This window comes from Ahaetulla prasina, chromosome 9 (genome assembly GCF_028640845.1).
Source record: "Ahaetulla prasina isolate Xishuangbanna chromosome 9, ASM2864084v1, whole genome shotgun sequence".
In the NCBI taxonomy this organism is placed as follows: domain Eukaryota; kingdom Metazoa; phylum Chordata; class Lepidosauria; order Squamata; family Colubridae; genus Ahaetulla; species Ahaetulla prasina.
This window is the reverse complement of record NC_080547.1, coordinates 13,114,443-13,134,823: the sequence shown is the minus strand read 5'-3', so window position 1 is coordinate 13,134,823 and position 20,381 is coordinate 13,114,443. Positions and strand designations below refer to the sequence as shown.

The 20,381-nt window shown below is 45.5% G+C and overlaps 1 protein-coding gene across 1 annotated transcript in view; it reads right to left on the bottom strand.

Moving 5' to 3' along the window:
• Nucleotides 1–20,381, bottom strand: part of GRIK4 (glutamate ionotropic receptor kainate type subunit 4) — a 494,843-nt gene that overhangs the window by 166,345 nt on the left and 308,117 nt on the right. The window contains exons 4-5 of the mRNA XM_058194562.1: nt 16,744–16,841; nt 1,618–1,783 (exon numbers count right to left, since the gene is read on the bottom strand). Coding sequence (XP_058050545.1) covers nt 1,618–1,783; nt 16,744–16,841 — 264 coding nt within the window. The remainder of the gene's footprint in view (nt 1–1,617; nt 1,784–16,743; nt 16,842–20,381) is intronic.

Below are 20,381 nucleotides of genomic sequence, written 5' to 3'. Positions count from 1 at the left end.
GCCATCAGCTGGGTCTGGAGGCGTGGCCTGGGGGGGAAGAGTCAGGGGACGGAGACCTCGTTATCTCCTCCACCTGGCCTGCCTCTGGCTCCTGGAGCTGAGCCAGGGAAGCCGGTGCTCCCGAGGTAAGTCCTGATGGCTCTTCCCCCTCACTTTCCAAGTCACTTTCTGGCAGGGGGCCTGGCTCGGGGGGCGCAGACACAACACAGTATCAAGGTTCCAGAAAAACCTCTTCTGCATAAAAAAACCTCAGAAGCCATTGTCTTTCAGAGTTCTTTACTAGCATGAGGAAACTGGCACACGATGAGTGAAATTCCAAAACTGAACTTCCGGATTCTTTCCCCAGTTATGCAAACCCCAAGAGTCCCACCCCCCCTAACCCCTTTGCTGGTCACATGGTCCCACGTTCTCCCAGTTCATTCGAATATCTTCTCGCCACTCCTCCTGCAGTTGTGAACACCATCCGACCTTGACAGCTTGAAGAATGTTACCATACCCCTCAACCCCCCTTCTTCTCCTCAGGGGAAAAATGTGGCAGCGTCTGGAACTCTAAAGTCTAGTATGGTTTCCAGGCCTGACACACAGTTGGGTTCACGCAACCCACCCATCCATTAAAAACGAACAAGACAGCTTAGCTTAGCTTGCCATGGGAATAAGCCCACTAGGTCTTTAGTTGGCTTGTTTGTGTGAACACAAGTTGCACACGTCTATGGTCAGAATGGATGGTCAATCGGTGGTCTCTCTTGTTCTGTAATTACTTGGTCTTCCATCGGGGGAAGATGCAACTTTGGCTATAACATAGAACAGGGCTGTAATAGCTCCGGCTGTTAGAAGCCTGTTATTAAAACATAGCAGCCTGCAATTACTGCAGGTTCAAGCCCGGCCCGAGGTTGACTCAGCCTTCCATCCTTTATAAGGTAGGTAAAATGAGGACCCAGATTGTTGGGGGGGCAATAAGTTGACTTTGTAAATATACAAATAGAATGAGACTATTGCCTTATACACTGTAAGCCGCCCTGAGTCTTCGGAGAAGGGCGGGATATAAATGTAAATAAAAAAAACAAAAAAAAACTAGAGAAATGGCAAACTTTATGGGAAAGAAACTAGAGATTAACAATGGCACCTTCTTTTGTTGTTTATCCACCTATACCATTTTTCCCAAACCACTTAATATTCCGAATCATCTTTTTCTTTTAATTCTAAGGTTAGTTTATTCATTTCAGCACATTCAAATATTTTCTGGATAATCAATCCCTCTGGCGGTAAGTTAGACAGCAGAAACAAAAATAGGTAATATTCGTAAGGAATATTGAGGATGTATATATATATATGTATATAAATGTAGATTTTACTTGAACTGTTAATTCAAAGTATATAAAAATGACACTGTCTGTTTGACTATGTACTAGAGTTATGGAAAAGAAAAACTACCATAAATATTATTTATATAAAAAACAAACCAATATGTCTAGCAAATGTTGGAAATGTAATTCAAAAAGAAAGGGCACATTTCATCATATGTGGTGGCCTTGTAATAAAGCAAAACATAAAAAATAAATAAATTGGGCAGCAAAAGCTAAATGTTTACTGACGTGGAGCTTAGAGCATGGTTCTTACATTCAGCTTTGGCACAGATGAGGCAGGCAGTGGTGCAGTTGAAGAAATTCAAGATCCCAGCAACGGCGACACTGATGTCCGTGTTGCTGGGATGGAGGTTCAAAGTTGTGAATCTCTGGAACTGAAGCTTGAGGAACTCTTCAGGAGCAACCTTGAAATGAGGAACCTGAAAGGGAAAGAGAGAGAAACGGATTATTTGTTTCTCGGAACAGACCAGAAATGTATTTATTTATTTCGGGAACTTATATGGCTGCCTATTCGCACATGGCGACTCAAGGCGGCTTACAAGTATATAAAAACATCATATAAAAACAATAACATTCATAAAACAGAGAATCATATATAATAAGATCACCCTCCCCACCACCAGTGTTGAAATTCATTTTTTTACTTCCGGTTCTGTGGGCGTGGCTTGGTGGGTGTGGCTTGGTGGGCGTGGCAGGGGAAGGATATTGCAAAATCTCCATTCCCACCCCACTCCTGGGGGAAGGATATTGCAAAATCTCCATTCCCATCCCACTCTGGGGCCAGCCAGGGGTGGAATTTGCCGGTTCTCCGAACTACTCAAAATTTCCGCTACCGGTCCTCCAGAACCTATCAGAACCTGCTCAATAGCACCCCTGACCCCCAAAACCCGCCGTGGTGACTGGGTTCCCCAGGTCCACTGACAGAACCAGGTCTTCAGCATCTTCTGGAAGAATGTCAGAGTCGGGGGCCATTCTAATCCTTGGAAGAATGATGTTCCAGAGAGAGGGGACCACCACAGAGAAGGCTCTTCATCTGGGTCCCACCAGGTGGATCTCCCTAGGGGATGGGACCCACAACATTCTTTGCCTCCCCACTCTGGTGGGTCAGGTAGCTGTGACCGGCAAAAGACGGTCCCTCAGATAACCTGGTCCCAAGCCATGAAGAGCTTTAAAGGTGACAAGCAGCACATTGAATTGTACTCCAGAAGCAAATCGGCAACCGATGCAGCTCCCGCAGGAGAGGTGATACATGTGCACACCGAGGTCTGCACAGAACCATGCGGGCCACTGCATTTTGTACCAACATGCTCTTCAAGGGCAGCCCCATGTAGAGCGTGTTGCAATAGTCAAGACGGGAAGTGATTAGAGCATGAGTGACTGTGAGTAGGGATTTGTGGGATCCTTGGTGCTCACTGAGCTTGGTTGCTTTTCTTACAGACATTTCATTACCATACTAGGTAACATCATCAGTGCTAACAGGGAGACGGATTTACTCTCGTTCAGACTCCCTTCTAGCGCTGGTGATGTTACATAGCTGGGTAATGAAACGCCTGCGAGAAAACGACCAAGCTCAGAGAGGACCCCTCATGTCAACCCTGAGCTAAAAATATTATCTTCCATCAAGACAAGAAATGATCAATTTCCTAAAGACAAGAGATATTCTCCCACTCCTAAGAAATGAAGTTCTTCTCTTCTTCAAACCGAAGAAACTGGATAGTCTGAAATTTCTGTCTGAAATGCTGTAGCAGATTCTGCCTCCAGCAAAAGGTTGGATGGATAATTGCTCAACATTCTTAGATTTTATGAGACGTCATATCTCAGAAACATTAAAGGCCACACAGAAGCTTCAATTAGTCCAGAGTGCAATAGCCAAACGATTGGCAGGTATTTGCCAACACAGGCACGTAGCACTAGCGCTCCGGGCCCTGGTGCGAATTCTTGTCCGCATCTAAGGACGAATTAAGCTGCGGGTTTTTTGACCTTTAAAGCCATCCGTGGTTTGGGGCTGAAGGATCACCTTCTCCATCTTAATTTTGACCTTCCAGGTGGGGAACCTCTGGGTGAATCCCAAAAGTGCTTTTTTCAAGAGGCAACTGGACTTTCTTGGGGGTTTTTTTGGAAGACGTTTCACTTCTCATCCAAGAAGCTTCTTCAGCTCTGACTGGATGGTGGGGAATGAAAGGATTGATACTCCTTGCAGACAGCTGGTCATCTGCATCCTTTTAGAGGGTCGTTGAGGCCACTTGGAGGTTTATCTGGGTCCCCAGGGCCATTTGAATGGTGCTCCTGGTTCCTGTAGTCTGCATCCTGTAGTCTGTGGGGGTGGCTTGGTGGGCATGGTGTGACTTAGTGGGTGTGGTTTGTGGGCATGGCAGGGGAAGGATACTGCAAAATCTCCATTCCCTCCCTACTCTGGGGCCAGCCAGAGGTGGTATTTGCCGGTTCTCCGACCTACTCAAAATTTCCGCTACCGGTTCTCCAGAACCTGTCAGAACCTGCTGGATTTTACCCCTGATTTATACTCCTTGCAGACAGCTGGTCATTTGCATCCTTGTAGAGGATCGTTGAAGTACTTGGAGGTTTATCTGTGTCCTCAGGGTCGCCTGAGTGGTGCTAATGGTACCTGTAGTCTGCTACAGACTTTTAGCTGTACAATTTGGGCTGGACACTCTTTAAATGGTGTGGGAGTAGGAATGGATTTCCAGAGAAAAAATTGCAGAGGACAGGAACCATTTGCACTACTCAGGAGACTCTGAGGACACAAATAAACCTCCAAATGCTTCAACAACCCTCTTAAAAGGATGCAAATGATCGGCTGTCTGCAAGGAATATCAATCCTTCTATTCCCTAACATTCATTCAGAGCTGAAGGAGCTTCCTAGATGAGAAGCAAAACGTCTTCAAAGGAAAAAAACAAGAAAGTCCAGTTGCCTCCTGAAAAAGCACCTTTGGGACAACCAATTTTTTTTATTTATTTGCATTTATATCCCGCCCTTCTCCGAAGACTCAGGGCGGCTTACACTATGTTAGCAATAGTCTTCATCCTATTTGTATATTTATATACAAAGTCAACTTATTGTCCCCAACAATCTGGGTCCTCATTTTACCTACCTTATAAAGGATGGAAGGCTGAGTCAACCTTGGGCCTGGTGGGACTTGAACCTGCAGTAATTGCAAGCAGCTGCTGTTAATAACAGACTGTCTTAGCAGTCTGAGCCACTCAAGGACCATGACCTGGATGATGGAGAATCTCTACAAACTCCTGGGTAATTCTGTTCATACTTTGGAGCAAAGGAAAACAACAGTACTGTTTTTTCTATTGGTGACACCAGGATTATGAAATTCTTGTCTCCTGAAATTCAGTCGGCTCCTTCATCACCTTCTAGACCTTAGAAAAAATGACTTTAAATGGGCTTTTGATCCTTCAATGCTACCAATCTTTTGTCTTCATTATTCGCGCGATTGTTTCCACTATATTCATTTTTCCGTTTCAACTTTCTATTCTTTTTTAAAAAAACAACAACTGAGGGTTTCCTTACGTTGCTATGGCCCAGGTGTGTTTTAATGGTATGAGCGTAATTTTTTTTTTTTAATTTATATCCCGCCTTTCTCCGAAGACTCAGGGCGGCTTACACTATGTCAAGCAATAGTCTTCATCCATTTGTATATTATATACAAAGTCAACTTTATTGCCCCCCCAACAATCTGGGTCCTCATTTTACCTACCTTATAAAGGATGGAAGGCTGAGTCAACCTTGGGCCTGGTGGGACTTGAACTTGCAGTAATTGCAAGTAGCTGTGTTAATAACAGACTGCATTAGTCTGTTGAGCCACCAGAGGCCCCTGCTGAGAGCTTGTTGATTGTGGCAGGTAACAAAAAAAAAAAAAAGTACGACAAAATTTCCGTAGGGGATTGTGAAAGCTGTGCAGATCAACTCTGATTCAGTTCAAATCCAATCACTGTTTCAGCTGAGATTATTGTTCTGACCAGTCAAACCTATTTAGACAATTACATCTGATTTGATGCTTTGATTTGAACTATTGAGTTGCTCGGATTTGATTTTCTAAGTCAGTTTGAAGTGAAAAGAAAGGCTGGGCTTATGAGAAAACCTTCTCAAATCGTTGAATTTGGGGAGAATATTCCCCCCCCTCCAGTGGCGAAATATAACATTTGTTATTACTGGTTCTGTGGCTTGGTGGGGGGTAATGTGACTGGGTGGGCGTGGCCAACTTTTTTTTTAACTTTTTGTACTTTTAAAAGCAAAGAGGTTGTAAAAAAATGCTTTTAAAAGGCTCTGACGATCCCAGCTGAGTTGCCTCATCGCCAGAGGCTTTTAAAAGCATTTTTTCTAGTTGAAGGTTTTGACAATCAGGCAACTCAGCTGGGATTGTCAGAGCCTTTTAAAAGCAATTTTTTTACAACCACTTCGGCCAAAGAGATTGTAGAAAAAAATGCTTTTAAAAGGCTCTGACGATCACAGCTGAGCCGCTCGATCATCAAAGGCTTTTTTTTTTGCTTTTAAAAGCATTTTTTCAGCCGAAGAAAAAATGCTTTTAAAAGTAAAAAAAAACAAAACACCTCTGATGATCGCACGGCTCAGCTGGGCATGCGGGAGTGGGGGGGTGGGCAGGGATTTTTGCTACCGGTTCTCTGAACCATCGCTGCCATCGCTACCGGATCAGGTGATCCAGTCCGAACTGGGAGCATTTCAACCCTGCCCCCCCCCCGCATGCCAGCAAATAGACCTAAACTGCCAATCCAACTCCGAACTGTCATTGCATTCAGAGCGTTTGGCCCAAATGTTTTTGGATCAAAGCTCCCAGCTGAATCATCTCCCAGCCATCTCACGTTGCGTTGACAGATCCATCATGCAAAATTCAGGACCATCCTGTAGGACCGAGAAGGGTCGCTTGCCAACTGCTCCCAATTAATTGCCCTGTTTTAAAAATTTCATCACAAATAATTATATTCGGCCAGCAGGTTTCCCACGATGGTGCATTTGTTGAGCTAATTTAAAATCATGAATATTATATCACCGATAACATTAATATTAATGAAAGAGCTCATTAATCAATCAGGCGAAGGGAAAGTGGATCTTCTGATACCTTGGCAAACACGGCAACACTATACTGTCAGTAGAGGACACTAGTTACAATACCCTGTATTCTGTTCTGGGAAGTCTCGGGTGTGGGGGAAGGGGAAGATTATAAATTGATTGATTGCCATTGTACAGGAATAATGGTAGAATTAAACAAGTTGGAATGGTGTAAAGTTGGGACCACTCGGTAACCACTCCCGAAGGGAAAGGGAAAGGAAAGAGGAGTAAAGAAGGAAGAAAGTAGGTAGGCAGGTGGGTAGGTAGGAAAGAAGGGAGGGAGAAGAAAGGATAGGAGGAGAAGAAGGAGGAGAAGATAGAGGGTTAGAAAAGATGGTAGTGAGAAGTGGGAAAGAGGCGGGGAAGTAGGAAAGCGAGGAGAAGGATGGTGGGGAAAGTCGAAGAAGGATGAGAAGGGTAGAAAGGATTAAGGGAGGGAGTGGCGGTCGAGCAGCCCTGACTGAGCATAATTTGAGTATAGGATCGATTGTTGGATAAGTGATTGTATTGTACACTGGTCAAATTGTGGGAATTATTATGGAAAATAAAAAAAATTGCCTTGAAAAGTAGAGGACACTGCAGCAATTTATTTTATTTTATTTTTTAAATGTTGCGTTCATCTTGGGACACGAGGTTACGGAAGCCTATGCAGGAAAGAGCTGTGAGAAAATGAGAGAGATCAGGAATTCTGGTGAAGGGCAGGAATAAGGAAATTGTCTGCTTTGTTTTGTATTTCAGCGTGCATGGCTTCAAAGAAACATCCAGGAGAAAACCTCTGGTTATTCTTCTTTAGGAGGAACAATTCTACATTAATACAATCGGACATAAATACAATCGAGAGAATCCAGAGATATTTCACCAGAAGAGTCCTCCACTCCTCTGCTCGCAACAAAATACCTTATGCCACCAGACTTGAAATTCTGGGGTTAGAAAATTTAGAACTACGCCGACTTCAGTCTGACCTAAGTATAGCACATAAAATTATCTACCACAATGTCCTACCTGTCAATGACTACTTCAGCTTCAACTACAACAATACACGAGCACACAATAGATACAAACTTAAGGTAAACCGCTCCAAACTTGATTGCAAAAAACATGACTTCAGCAACAGAGTGGTCAATGCCTGGAATGCACTAGAAGTTAGAATGACTCTGTAGTTTCTTCCCCAAACCTCCCAAACTTTAACCTTAGACTGTCTACTGTAGATCTCACCCCATTCCTAAGAGGTCTGTAAGGGGCGTGCATAAGAGCACCAAGGTTCCTATCATCCCTGTCCTAATGTCCCCATTTATTCACATCCATTTCATGATGTATTCAAAATCATTTTTATACTTTTAGCTGTTATCTTATATATGCTTGACAAATAAATAAAAAATAAATCAATTCCTTGTTGCTTCGGTTCTTGGGATATCCCAAAACAACTCGCCTAGGTCTGCAATTTTGTTCCTCTTTCAGGGGGCGATTGTTAGTTAGCTGTTCTGTCTTACTCTACCAAAGATCTAATCCAGAGGTATCCAACCTTGTTAGCTTTAGACTTGTGGCATTCGGCTCCCAGAATTCCCCAGTCAACATGCAGGCAAGCAAAGTCAGAGAGCACCAAGGACCCCTCATTTCAACCCTGAGCTACAAATATTCTCCTTTAAAGTAGGCAATATTAGAATCATTCGTCTGGAATATAAGGCTGCGATATAAGGATATCTGCAAGAGGGACCTAAAGGCCGTGAGAATGGACATTAACAACTGGGGAACCTCGACCTCTAATTGTTCAGCTTGGAGGCTAAAGACGCAGCATGGCCTCCTCCAATTCGAAAAGACACTTGTTCGGCAGGCTGAGGCAAAGAGGCAGTCCCGGAACCAGCGAAAACTGGAGGCTGGGCAGGGGACAGAATGTATCTGCCCTCAGTGTGGAAGGGATTGCCACTCTCGAATTGGCCTTTTTAGCCACACCAGATGCTGTTTTAGGAACTCTTTCCAGAGCACGATACCATAGTCTTTTGAGACTGAAGGATGCCAATGATCGTCTGGAATAGTATAGGTGTCAGTTTTGGAAGGAAATTTTCTTTTTGCTTCTTAACTGCCACATATATTAGCTGGGGAGGTTGGGAGGGGGTTGTTGTTGGAGCGGTAGAAAGTTAGTCATAACAACATTCCCTATTCAAGGACTTTTGCCTGTGTCTGATGTAGACTGCCTGAAGATTGTATCCAATTGAGTGTGAAGAGTTGATTGGACAATGTGATGAACTTGTGGGTGTGGAAAACCCGGAAGCTTTTAGTTTCGGGTTTTCCCAGCTGTGCCAACATGACATCTCTAATAAATTGGAACTCTGAGGAACCGCAAGCCTCAGAGCTTTATTTCGTTGGGGGTGTTCCTTGGAACCCTGACAATAGGGTCATGATGGCGAACCTATGCCACAGGTGGCATGCAGAGCCCTCTCTGAAGGAGCACCAGCCGTCGGACCTGCCCAGCTCTACCGCGCATGCGTGCATGCCTCCATCTGGCCAGCTGGTCCTCAGGTCTCTGCCGGGCATGCGCAGGGGGTGGGGCACATGCGGGGGACATGCATGTGCATGAACGGAGGGCAAGGAGCATGTGCGGGGGTTGCAGGTTGGTGAAGGAGGCTTTCCAGGTCAAAAATAGGGCCCATTTTGGGCCTGGAAAACTGCCTGCACCAACCTGGAAGTCAATATGGGGTGCTGGAGCCCTGGGGTGCATGCACAGAGGGGCAGGGTGCATGTGTGGGGTGTGTATATGTGGGGATACACGCATATGCATGGGGCAGGATGCATGCACGGGGGGGCGCTCGCACTGCATTTTGGGGGTTCGGGCACGCGCTTTGGGCACTCGGCACGAAAAAGGTTAACCATCACTGATATAGGGTCTCGCTGGACTAGACGACTCCCAAGGTCCCTTCCAGCTCTGTTATTCTGTCATTTTTCTCGCTATATTTTTTTTTTTGCAGGAGAAAGTAAAGTTTCAACTCCCAGAATTCCTCAGCCAACTTGGCAGGCTGGAGAATTGTGGAAGTGGATGTCCTCAAGGGCTAAATGGGCAAGGTTGGACGCCTCGGGTCTAAGCGGTTTGCTGGGAAACCAGAAAAAAACAAAAACATTCTGCCTTGATTTTACCCCACAGCCCTTGGGAAAGTCAGAGGCAGGCGACGTCTTGTCCTCCAGCTTACAACCTTCAGTGAAAGGAATCGAGGCATCCACAGTTTCTGTGGCTTTGCTCAGCAATCCTGCATGGAATTTGAGCATTGCACCACATGCCTCTGCTTAGGCAGAGGATCTGTGAAGCGTGAGAGGCTTGGGGGTCAGTGCTGCTCAGCCCTGCAGTCTCAAACAACCAAGCACAATACTTATTTCATACTCCTCTGCCTTGCACAACTCCTGCACGTTATGACAAATCTTCCTTGCTTGTTGGATATTATTTGTCCTGATTCTGGTCCTGCAAAGGTTTTTGTAGGACAATTCAAGGAAGGTTCTATCAGCGATTCTTCACACTGAGTGAAAAGGCGATCAAGCCATAATCCATACAGCATTTTCAAGCCAACAAATTCTTTGTGGCATTAAAGGTAAAGGTAAAGGTTCCCCTCGCACATATGTGCTAGTCGTTCCTGACTCTAGGGGCCGGTGCTCATCTCCATTTCAAAGCTGAAGAGCCAGCGCTGTCCAAAGACATCTCCATGGTCATGTGGCCGGCATGACTCAACGCCAAAGGCGCATGGAACGCTGTTATCTTCCCACCAAAGGTGATCCCTATTTTTCTACTTGCATTTTTTACATACTTTCGAACTGCTAGGTTGGCAGAAGCTGGCACAAGTCACGGGAGTTCACCCCATTATGCGTCACTAGGGATTCGAACCTCTGAACTGCCGACTTTCTGGTCGACAAGCTTAGTGTCTTAGCCACTGAGCCACTGCATCCCATTTTTATGGCATTAAGGCCCCATAAATTAGTCTCTTTATATATGGGTTTTTTTTTTCCTATCGAAGCAACCTGGTTTACCTAAATATGGGAGGGAGTACCCTCACAGGTAGTCCCTTTCACGACAAACTATTTTGTGTTAAATTTATATTTACTGACAAAGAAATAAAGGGAGACTAGAATATTAGGCAGATATATTAACCTGTATTAACCCACTTAATCTTTCCCCTGGTGCAGCTGACAAAGCGAGGAGAACCTGTGGCTTAGAGGTTAATACATCTGCCTAATATGCAAGCAAGCCCAGGTTCGAATCCCAGAAGGGTATGGCTAGCTGATGAGAGCTAAATAGCTTGAAATACATCTATACTAGTCTTCCTTTATTTCTTTGTCAGTAAATGCACACACACACACACACACACACACACACACACACTCGAAAGAAATGGTGGACAGCATGATTGATGTTTTCTAAAATGTAAAAAAAAAATTCACCATGGGAGAGGTATCACAAAATCAGATATTATGGGCATCAAACATCGACCTTGTGAAGCAAAATTGTGAGGGTCACTTTTAAAAACTACAGAGGTGTCCAATTTCTTAATGCACTGCCTTACATTTCGATAGGACCTGGTGTTCTGCTGCTGTCAAAATCGTCCTTCAAGGAAAAACAAAAAACATTTTGGGAGGTTTTTGTCCTAGACATAGACCCATGATGGCGAATCTATGGCACGTGTGCCACATCTGTGTGTGTGTGTATCTGTGGGCACACAAGTGTTGCCCTAGCTCAGCTCCAGCGTGCATGTGTTGTGCTGGCCAGCTGATTTTCGGGCCTTCTGGGCCCACTGGAAGTCAGGAATGGGACCGTTTCCGACTTCCGGAGGGCCTCTGGGGTGGGGGAGAGAGGCTGTTTTCACCCTCCCCAGGCTCCAAGAAAGTCTTTGGAGCCTCGGGAGGGCGAAAAACGGGACTACCGGTAACCTTTTTGCCATCGTGTGCCAAAAGCGGGGGGAGTGTGCGTGGGGGGGGGTTGTGCACGCATGCACGGGGGGGGCATTGAATTATGGATGTGGGCACGCATGCGTGTGACGCACACACACGGGCTCCCCCCCCCCGCTTTTGGCACGGCAAAATGGTTAGCCATCATTGACGTAGACCAAACCTATGAAGGGCATGGATGCCAGACCAATTCATTGTCTTTTCTTCTTCCAACCACGGACCTTTTCTTTAACTTCCCTCTAACTTCCTGTGACCTTATGGACTTCCCCCTCCCGGCTTTTGAAATGCTCTCCTCATTCTCTCCACTTCCCCATCGCACAAATTCTTCAGTTTTTGAAACCGCTGCAAAGTTTCTGGAGGTGCCACCGAGATTGCAAAAAAATCTGATAACATCCTTTCCAGGAGAAAGAGGAATTTGATAGCTGGTTGGAGAAGGGGAAAAAAAAAAAGTCAGAATTTTGAAATGAAGCCAGTTTTTAAAAAAAAAAGAAAAAAGGAAAGAAAGAAAGAAAGATCGGGTCAACGGGATGTGATGGTGTTAATCAGGATAAATACCTGAAGAAGGGCTCATGGTCGGAATCTGACACTGACGAATGTTCTCGAACTCAACTTGAGCCAGGAAACTAACACACTGTTGGCAACGGTAGTAGAGAGATGGCAGAGGCAAGGGAGGAAGCTAGAATGGACTGACGGGCCAACGGGGCTATTGCCTCTGGCAGCAGGAAGTGGGCCATCTGAACTCCACAAGCTGCTATAATAGCCCTTCAGTTACCAATTCAACTTGCATTGATTTATTCCGAGGCTGTCGGCAGCCGGTTGGGTATATATTGTGCGGAATGGTCAGGTTATCGTGCCTGCAAACGGCCCGTGACAATTTTAAAGTTTGATACGCTCTCCCTCTCAAAGTAATCCATCAGGGAGTTGCATTTGTTTTACTTTCTCCAGGAAAAAAAAAAAACAGTGACAAAAATGTTTTGTAATAAAACATTTAAAAGGGCCTCTGGTGGCTCAGGCTGCTAATGCAGTCTGTTATTAACAGCAGCTGCTTGCAATTACTGCAGGTTCAAGTCCCACCAGGCCCAAGGTTGACTCAGCCTTCCATCCTTTATAAGGTAGATAAAATGAGGACCCAGATTGTTGGGGGCAATAAGTTGACTTTGTATATAATATACAAATGGATGAAGACTATTGCTTAACATAGTGTAAGCCGCCCTGAGTCTTCGGAGAAAGGCAGGATATAAATGCAAATTAAAAAAAAATGACAGAATAACAGAGCTGGGTGGGACCTTGGAAGTCTTCTAGTCCAGCCCCTTGCTTAAGCAGGAGACCCTATACCTGTGGTATACACCTATACAGGTGGCACGCGGAGCCATATCTGTGAGCACGCGAACTTTGCCCTAGGTCAGCTCCCGCATGCATGTGCGCGTTGGCCTGCTGATTTTTGGGCCTTTGCCTGAATAGGTAGTAAAAAAATGCTTTTAAAAGATAAAAAAAAAAGAGGCTCTGATGATCACAGCTGAGCCGCACGATCGTCAGAGCCTTTTGATTGACTTTTAAAAGCATTTTTACAACCTATTTGCCCGAATAGGTAATAAAAACAAATGTATTTAAAAAAGTAAAAAAAAAAAAAGGCTCCGACGATCACAGCTGTGGCGCGGGATCGTCGGAACCTTTTTTTTTAAAAAAAAACTTTTTTAAAGCATGTTTTACTACCTATTCGGGCGATCACCCTATAAGTAGAACAGTTGATCACCCGCCCCCCCCCAAACTGTTCTACTTACTTTCCTTCCCATGCCTCCTTTTGCCGTGCACTGTGCGTGCATGTTCGTGCACCTCACAATTGGTGCATGGTGTGTACTGTGCATGTGCACACAGAGCATATGCGCAGCCACCAAACCAGGAGTAAACCAGTTCAGATTTCACCACTGCCTCATGGCTCACTTCACCTGGAATTCATTCAATTCTTGCCATTAGGTATTTCCCAGTCCTGCTATCTGACATGACGGAATGTAGTCTGTAATTGGATCATAGCAGGGGGTGAAATGCTCCCGGTTTGGACCGGATCGCATGATCCGGTAGCGATGGGGGCAGGTAGTTCGGAGAACCGGTAGCAATAATCCCTGCCCCCCCCGACCACCCATGCCTCGCTGTTCCTCTTCTCTGTCCCTGAAGCTCTCGGTGGTGATATAGCTGCAAATGGCCTTAATTGACTGCCGTGGCATTTCAAAGGGGCGCACTACAGCTGATCACTACAGCAATTGGTAGACCGGGGCCTCTATTTTTAAAGAAGGTAGACCGGTGCCTCCCAAGTTTTGTATACTTTATTATTTATTATTATTGACCATGCCCATTCAGTTACCTGACCACCAAGCCACACCCACCAATTAAGCCACGCCCACAGAACCGGTAGGAAAAATTTTTAGATTTCACGCCTGGATCATAGTATTCGCGGGTATTAATTTATTTATGTTTTAAATTTATACGCATATTTTTAAATCTGTCACGATTATGACTGGAAGCAGCCCAGAGCTACCTTGTGATAAGATGGGTTGCCAATAACTTTTATAGGTAGAGGACGGATAGACAGACGGACAGATAGATAGTCTGGGTTCCCAAGAGAGGGGGGGGGGTGCATTCCAGAGGAAGAGAGACAACTCAGTTTGTGTAGAACTCCGAACTTGGCCAGATTTGCACTGGAGACATCACTCAGCGCCTTCTTGCAAACTCATGCCTGAGTCATGCATTCAACAAGGCAACAAATAGCCACAATTCATTTGAGAATGCTTGCTACTGACTCGTGGGCTATCAATCATCCATCCTCCCATCCCCAAAACCTGGCAATAAAGAGACCAGCTTGAAAGATGGCTAACTGACAGGAAGATTGTAGCAGGAGTGGAGGAGATGAATCATGAGATGCTAGGTCCTAGGATCAGCGATGGATCAGCTCAAGGCAACACTCAGACTTATGAAATATTAAATCAAGAGTATCATCTGGAAATTGTAACATAGGCATTTGAGGTTGGAAAACTTCAAACGAAGGGATGGAACCAGAATAACGGTTAAATACCGGATACTGAGATAGCAGATTCATTTCTATCAGTGGTGGGATTCACATTTTTTTCTACTACTGGTTCTGTGGGCATGGCCTGGTGGGCGTGGTGTGGCTTGGTGGGCATGGCAGGGGAAGGATACTGCAAAATCTCCATTCCCTCCCCACTCCAGGGGAAGGATACTGTAAAATCCCCATTCCCTCCCCACCCCAGCCAATCAGCTGGGACTCGATCAGCTGGGACTTGGGAGGCAGCCAATAGATCAGGGCTGGGGCCAGTCAGAGTGTCATGTCCCACTCCTCCGCTGACGACCAGGTCAGGGAAATCTGAATCAGGTGTGCCTCTGCAGCTCTGTCAAAGTCCTAGCAAAGTCCTCAGGGCAGGCAGGAGATCACAAAGTGACTTCAGCAAGATATGTTAGACTTTGCCTGACTCAGAGAATGCCAGAAAGCAGATCCTTTATATAGGCCATGGGGTGTGGCTCCATGACTCAGCACTTATCCAGGCCTGCCCCTCCCTTCCTTCTGTCGCCGCCGCTTATCAATTCTTCTGAAGCGAGGGTCACTCCAGTCTGCAGCTGTTGGTAATTGACCTTCCTCAGGCTCACATGCTGTGGGGGAGGGGGAGGGGTCTAGTTGTTCCGTTTGCCTGGGCATGGAGCCAGAGCTGGGGGCTGGAGGTACTTCTTCCTCCTCAGCCTGTCTGGGCATGGAGCCAGGGCTGGGGCCAGGAGGCATACTAGGACATTCCTCAGCGTTCGGAAGCAGATAAGAAGGCCCCGGCTGCGGTGAAAGCGGGCGAGACACAACACAGAGGTGGTATTTGCCGATTCTCCGAACTACTCAACATTTCCGTTACCGGGTCGCCAGAATCGGTCAGAATCGGCTAAATACCACATCTAATTTCTATCGAAGACTGGATGTACAGAAGGATAGATAGATGCACTATGGTTACATGGATAGATGGACAGATAGATATTAGGAACATCTAGAACAACCAGAACAAGACACAAGGACAGTTTTTCCCCGAATGCCATCACTCTGCTAAACAACTAATTCCCACAACGCTGTCAAATTAACTACTAAAGCTGTAGTTCTTCTCATCCTTACTAGTACCTATCTCTTCCCACTTATGGCTATATACATGTTGCTTGTATCTTTCCAACTTACATTGTTTTTATTGTTTCCTAGTAGGATTTGATTGCTTATTAGTATCCTAGGACGATCACTTAAGTGTTGCATCTTATGATTCTTGACAAATATATTTTATTTTTTCTTTATGTACACTGAGAGCATATGCACCACTTACCTTTACTACCGGTTTGCAATAGGATCGTGCACGCGTCAAGCTTCTGCGCATGCGCAGATCGCCTAGGACGACATCCAGGGTGGTGGGCGGAGCCTCCCACCGGTTTTAGGAGTGGTTCTATAGAATCGGTCCGAACCGGGGGCAACCCTCAACTGATATGCACCGAAGACAAATCCCTTGTGTGTCCAATCACACTTGGCCAATAAAGAATTCTATTCTATAAAGAATTCTATCTGGGGGTGCGGGGGAAAGGGACATTGATCCTGAGAATTTCTTTTTTTTTAAAAAAAATTTTATTTCCATTTTCCAACATCATATTTATGTACAAACTATTATCCATCATTAATCATTAATTTTTATTTATTACTGATTCAGGCTTGCCCGACTGCCACTTCCTTTCTTCACAACCTCCCTCTACCCTCTACTACTTTCCCATCCTTCATCTCCTTCACTTTACTACTTCCTCTCCTCCTTCTCCACTCCTGCCTTCTTCTACCCTATCTAACCTTCTTATTCCCCTCCTCCTTCTCAACTCTTTCCTACCTACTTTCATCCCTCCTTCTACTCCTCTCTCCTTTTCTTTCTGAAATGGCAGTCGAGCATCCCCAATATCATTTTAAATTTTAATTTCATATCTTCAAACATTACTGTACGTTAATAACCAATCCATGTATCATTTCCCCCCTCTTCCCCCCCTCCTCCTCCCCCTTCCCTCCCCCAGACTTCCCAGAGCAAATACCGGGTATTATGACCGACAATCACAAGCTAAAATATACAAAATATACATAAACTCCCACCCTCAAAAATTTAAAACTCTAAATCCCCTCACAATAAAAATAAAGAGATAAGACAGAATAATAAAAAAGAAAAAAGACAAGAAACAGTGCCAACTTCACATATTACTTCTTCTTACAATCCATTTCTAGGTAGAAATTACCCTTGAGTATTTAAAAGAGCACAAGCTGCAATTTTCCACTGGGAGCAAAATTGACGCGCCACTCACCTCTTTTTCCCCACAGATATTGCTGATGATAGAGCTGGAAGCAGGGCTTGATGATGGACCCAGGACACCAACCACTCCTTTGGGAAGGATCTGACACACTGGGGATCCCCACGGAGAGAGTCAGCCAGCAAGCAGAAAGAGGAAAGAAATATTACTGGTATTCTCAAGTGAGTTTATGAGCAAGAACATCAACGTTGCCTTGCGGGACCGAAATCATGACTCGTAGTTTGTCATCTTGTGACAGAGGGTGGTGTGACACAGATGAAGGTGCCACAAGAATCGTCCCAAAAATGAAAAGAGGCTTCACCTTTTAACCTGTCTCTTCACAGTCGCACGCCAATGTTTCGACTGCTATTTCAGGGTCGATTTCATTGAGGGCCGCATCAGAGTTGTGTTTGACCTCTGGGGGGGGTTGGGCATGGTGGGCGTGGAGGTGTCAGGGGCACCTGTGGTGGCCAACTGCTAAGGCAGGACTTCCCTCAGACTCTCCCTCACTCTCATTATAATCTCCTTCCTTCCTTCCTTCCTTCCTTCCTTCCTTCCTTCCTTCCTTCCTTCCTTCCTTCCTTCCTTCCTTCCTTTCCTTCCTTCCTTTTCTTCTTTTCCTTCCTTCCTTTTTCCTTCCTTCCTTCCTTCCTTCCTTCTTTTTCCTTCCTTCCTTCCTTCCTTCCTTCCTTCCTTCCTTCCTTTCCTTCCTTCCTTTTCTTCTTTTCCTTCCTTCCTTCTTTTTCCTTCCTTCCTTCCTTCCTTCCTTCCTTTTCTTCTTTTTCCTTCCCTCTTCATTCTCCTTTCTCCTTCCTTCCCCTCTTTTCTTATTTATTTTATTTTATTTATTTATTTATTTATTTCGATTTTTATACCGCCCTTCTCCCGAAGGACTCAGGGCGGTGTACAGCCAAGTAAAAATTCAATATATAAACATTAAAAAGAAGTTAAAAAAAAATATTATAATGTGGCCGAAATTTTAAAACAGTTTAAAATCTTAAGACATAAATACCCCAATAAAATTTCAATCCAGTCCCGCTTGAATAAATAGGTGCGTTTTCAGCTCACGCTGAAAGGTCCGAAGATCAGGCACTTGACATAAACCAGGGGGAAGTTCATTCCAGAGCGTAGGAGCTCCAACAGAGCTATTTCTCCTTCCTTGCTCTCTTCCCATCTTCCCACCTTTTCCTTTGTCTTTCCTCTTTCCCTTTCTCCCGCCCTGTCCCTTCTTGCCTGCTCAAATGCAAAAGGGGGAACATTTCTCCTTTTGTTTTGTTTCCGGTTTGTTTTGCTAGCCCTCTGCCAGCAAAACTGGAGCCCGGGGGTGGGAGGTGGGGCCTGTGTGCAGCCCTCCTGAGCTCTGTTTTCACTGGCAGAAGTACCGCAGGGCAGTCCTTCGTTGTTTCCAGGGTGGCTGCGTGGGCCAGATCTAAGCATCCTGTGGGCCGGTCTGGCCCGCGGGCCTTGAGTTTGACACCCGTGCATTATTCCATCCTAAGGCAAAAATCCCAGAAGTCACTGGATGTCTTCTCTGTCATTGGGGCCTCTGTGGCTCAGGCTGGTAAGACAGTCTGTTATTAACACAGCTGCCTGCAATTACTGCAGGTTCTAGTCCCACCAGGCCCAAGGTTGACTCAGCCTTCCATCCTTTATAAGGTAGGTAAAATGAGGACCCAGATTGTTGGGGGCAATAAGTTGACTTTGTATATAAAATATACAAATAGGATGACGACTATTGCTAACATAGTGTAAGCCGCCCTGAGTCTTCGGAGAAGGGTGGGATATAAATGCAAATTAAAAAAAAAATAGAGTTCTTCTGGGTGTTTGCAATGTAGTTATGACAGCCTTAGGCCAACCAACTGACATCCTTATCAAAACAAAACTTTTATCAACTATATTTGCATCGTGGTCTCCATCCATCTCACCAACTGACCTCAACTTGGTCAGAAACCGGCATCCAGCCTGGAGAACTCCCAAGACTTTCTATTTTTAAAACTAAAGAGACCTTTGCATTGACGTCACATCTTCTGCTTCCGAGAAGGCTCCGTATCAACCTTCTCCTTTCTCTTTCTCTCTGCTTTATCCTGGCAACAGCCCTAGGTGGTAAACAGCCCATTTTATTTTATTTTATTTTAATTTCCTCCAGGGGTGGGATTCAAAAATTTTAGCAACTGGTTCTCTGCCTGGTTGCTGGGTGGGTGTAGCCATGGTGGGTGTGGCTTACTAAGACTCCTGCACCACGGCGGGGAGAGGGGCATTTTCGCCCTCCCCAAACTCTGGAGGCTTTTCTCGAGCGTCTGGGAGGGCCAAAACAGCATCCTCTGGGCTCTGGAAGTCCTCCGGAGGCCAGAAACAAGCCCATTTCCAGATTTTTTAGAACTTCCAGGAGGCCTGTTTTTCACCCTCCCAGAGCCATCCAAAACAGGCCGCGTGGAGACTCCTGGGAGGGGTGGGGTAGGCACGGCCATCCAGTCCTTGCAACTACCAGTTCAGTGAACCCGATGTAAAATAAGCATCCGGTTCACCCGAATCGGTCTGAACCGGCTGAATCCCACCCCTGATCTCTTCCCTTCCTCCCAACTGTACCTGTACATTTTCCTCACATCATCCTGCCATATTTTTTGTTTTTTTTTGAACTGGTCACATTGCATTTAATTTATTATTTCATTCATTTACCCAATTCACAGATCTGGGTACAACATCCAGCACAATAAAAGACGCCATCTGGAACGGCTGCAGTTGAAATGCAATTAAATATGCACATGGGCGTACACACACTGGACTTTTACATTTGCGGCAATACATTTACCCGGGTCAGCCAAAGTCCTGATGAATTCATTCATGCAAAAGCTAAGCTTGGTTGGTGTTAGCTAAATTGCTAGGATTTGTGTGTAGGTGGCCAAGACTTAGAATGTGGTTCTAACCTACCCTATTAAGTTGATAATTTAATGCACAATTAGGAAATGGCTTAATTTGGAAACTGGGTTACCAATTTGTTCTGTGTGGGCAGTAATCTATTATCTCCCAAGGATTAGTTCTCCAGAGAACTGGTAAGCCGGACTGCTGGAAAAGCAGGATCGGGGTGACCGCCAGGGGTGGGCTTCAAAAATGTTAGCAAGGGGTTCTCTGCCGGGTGGGCGTGGCCATGGTGGGTGTAGCCTAGTCGGCTTCCTATACCATGGGGGAACATTTTTGCCCTCCCCGGGCTCTGGAGGCTTTTCTCGAGCCTCCGGGAGGGCAAAAACGGCCTCCCCAAGTTCCGGAGGCCCTCCGGAGGCTGAAACGGGACCATTTCCAGCCTTCCTGAACTTCTGGTAGGCCTGTTTTTCACCCTCCCTGAGCCTCCACCCTGCACTTACCTGCATCAAAAATGGGCCATGTAGGGACTCCTGGACAGGGTGGGGCACGGTAGGTGGGGCGGGGCCAGTGGGGTTTGGGGGTTCTCCGAACTGCACAGAATCTTAGCTAGAGGTTCTCCTGAACCCCTGCGAACCCCCAGCAGTATTATTAGCCATCAAACCTCAAAAATACATTTTCCTGAAAGGTTTCCCAATTTTGGCCACTATTGTAAGTAGTGAAGCACAAAGCTTGGAGCATGCCAAGATTGAAATAAAAACGGGTGCTAGTCTCAACTCTTGGGACTGGTCCTTTAT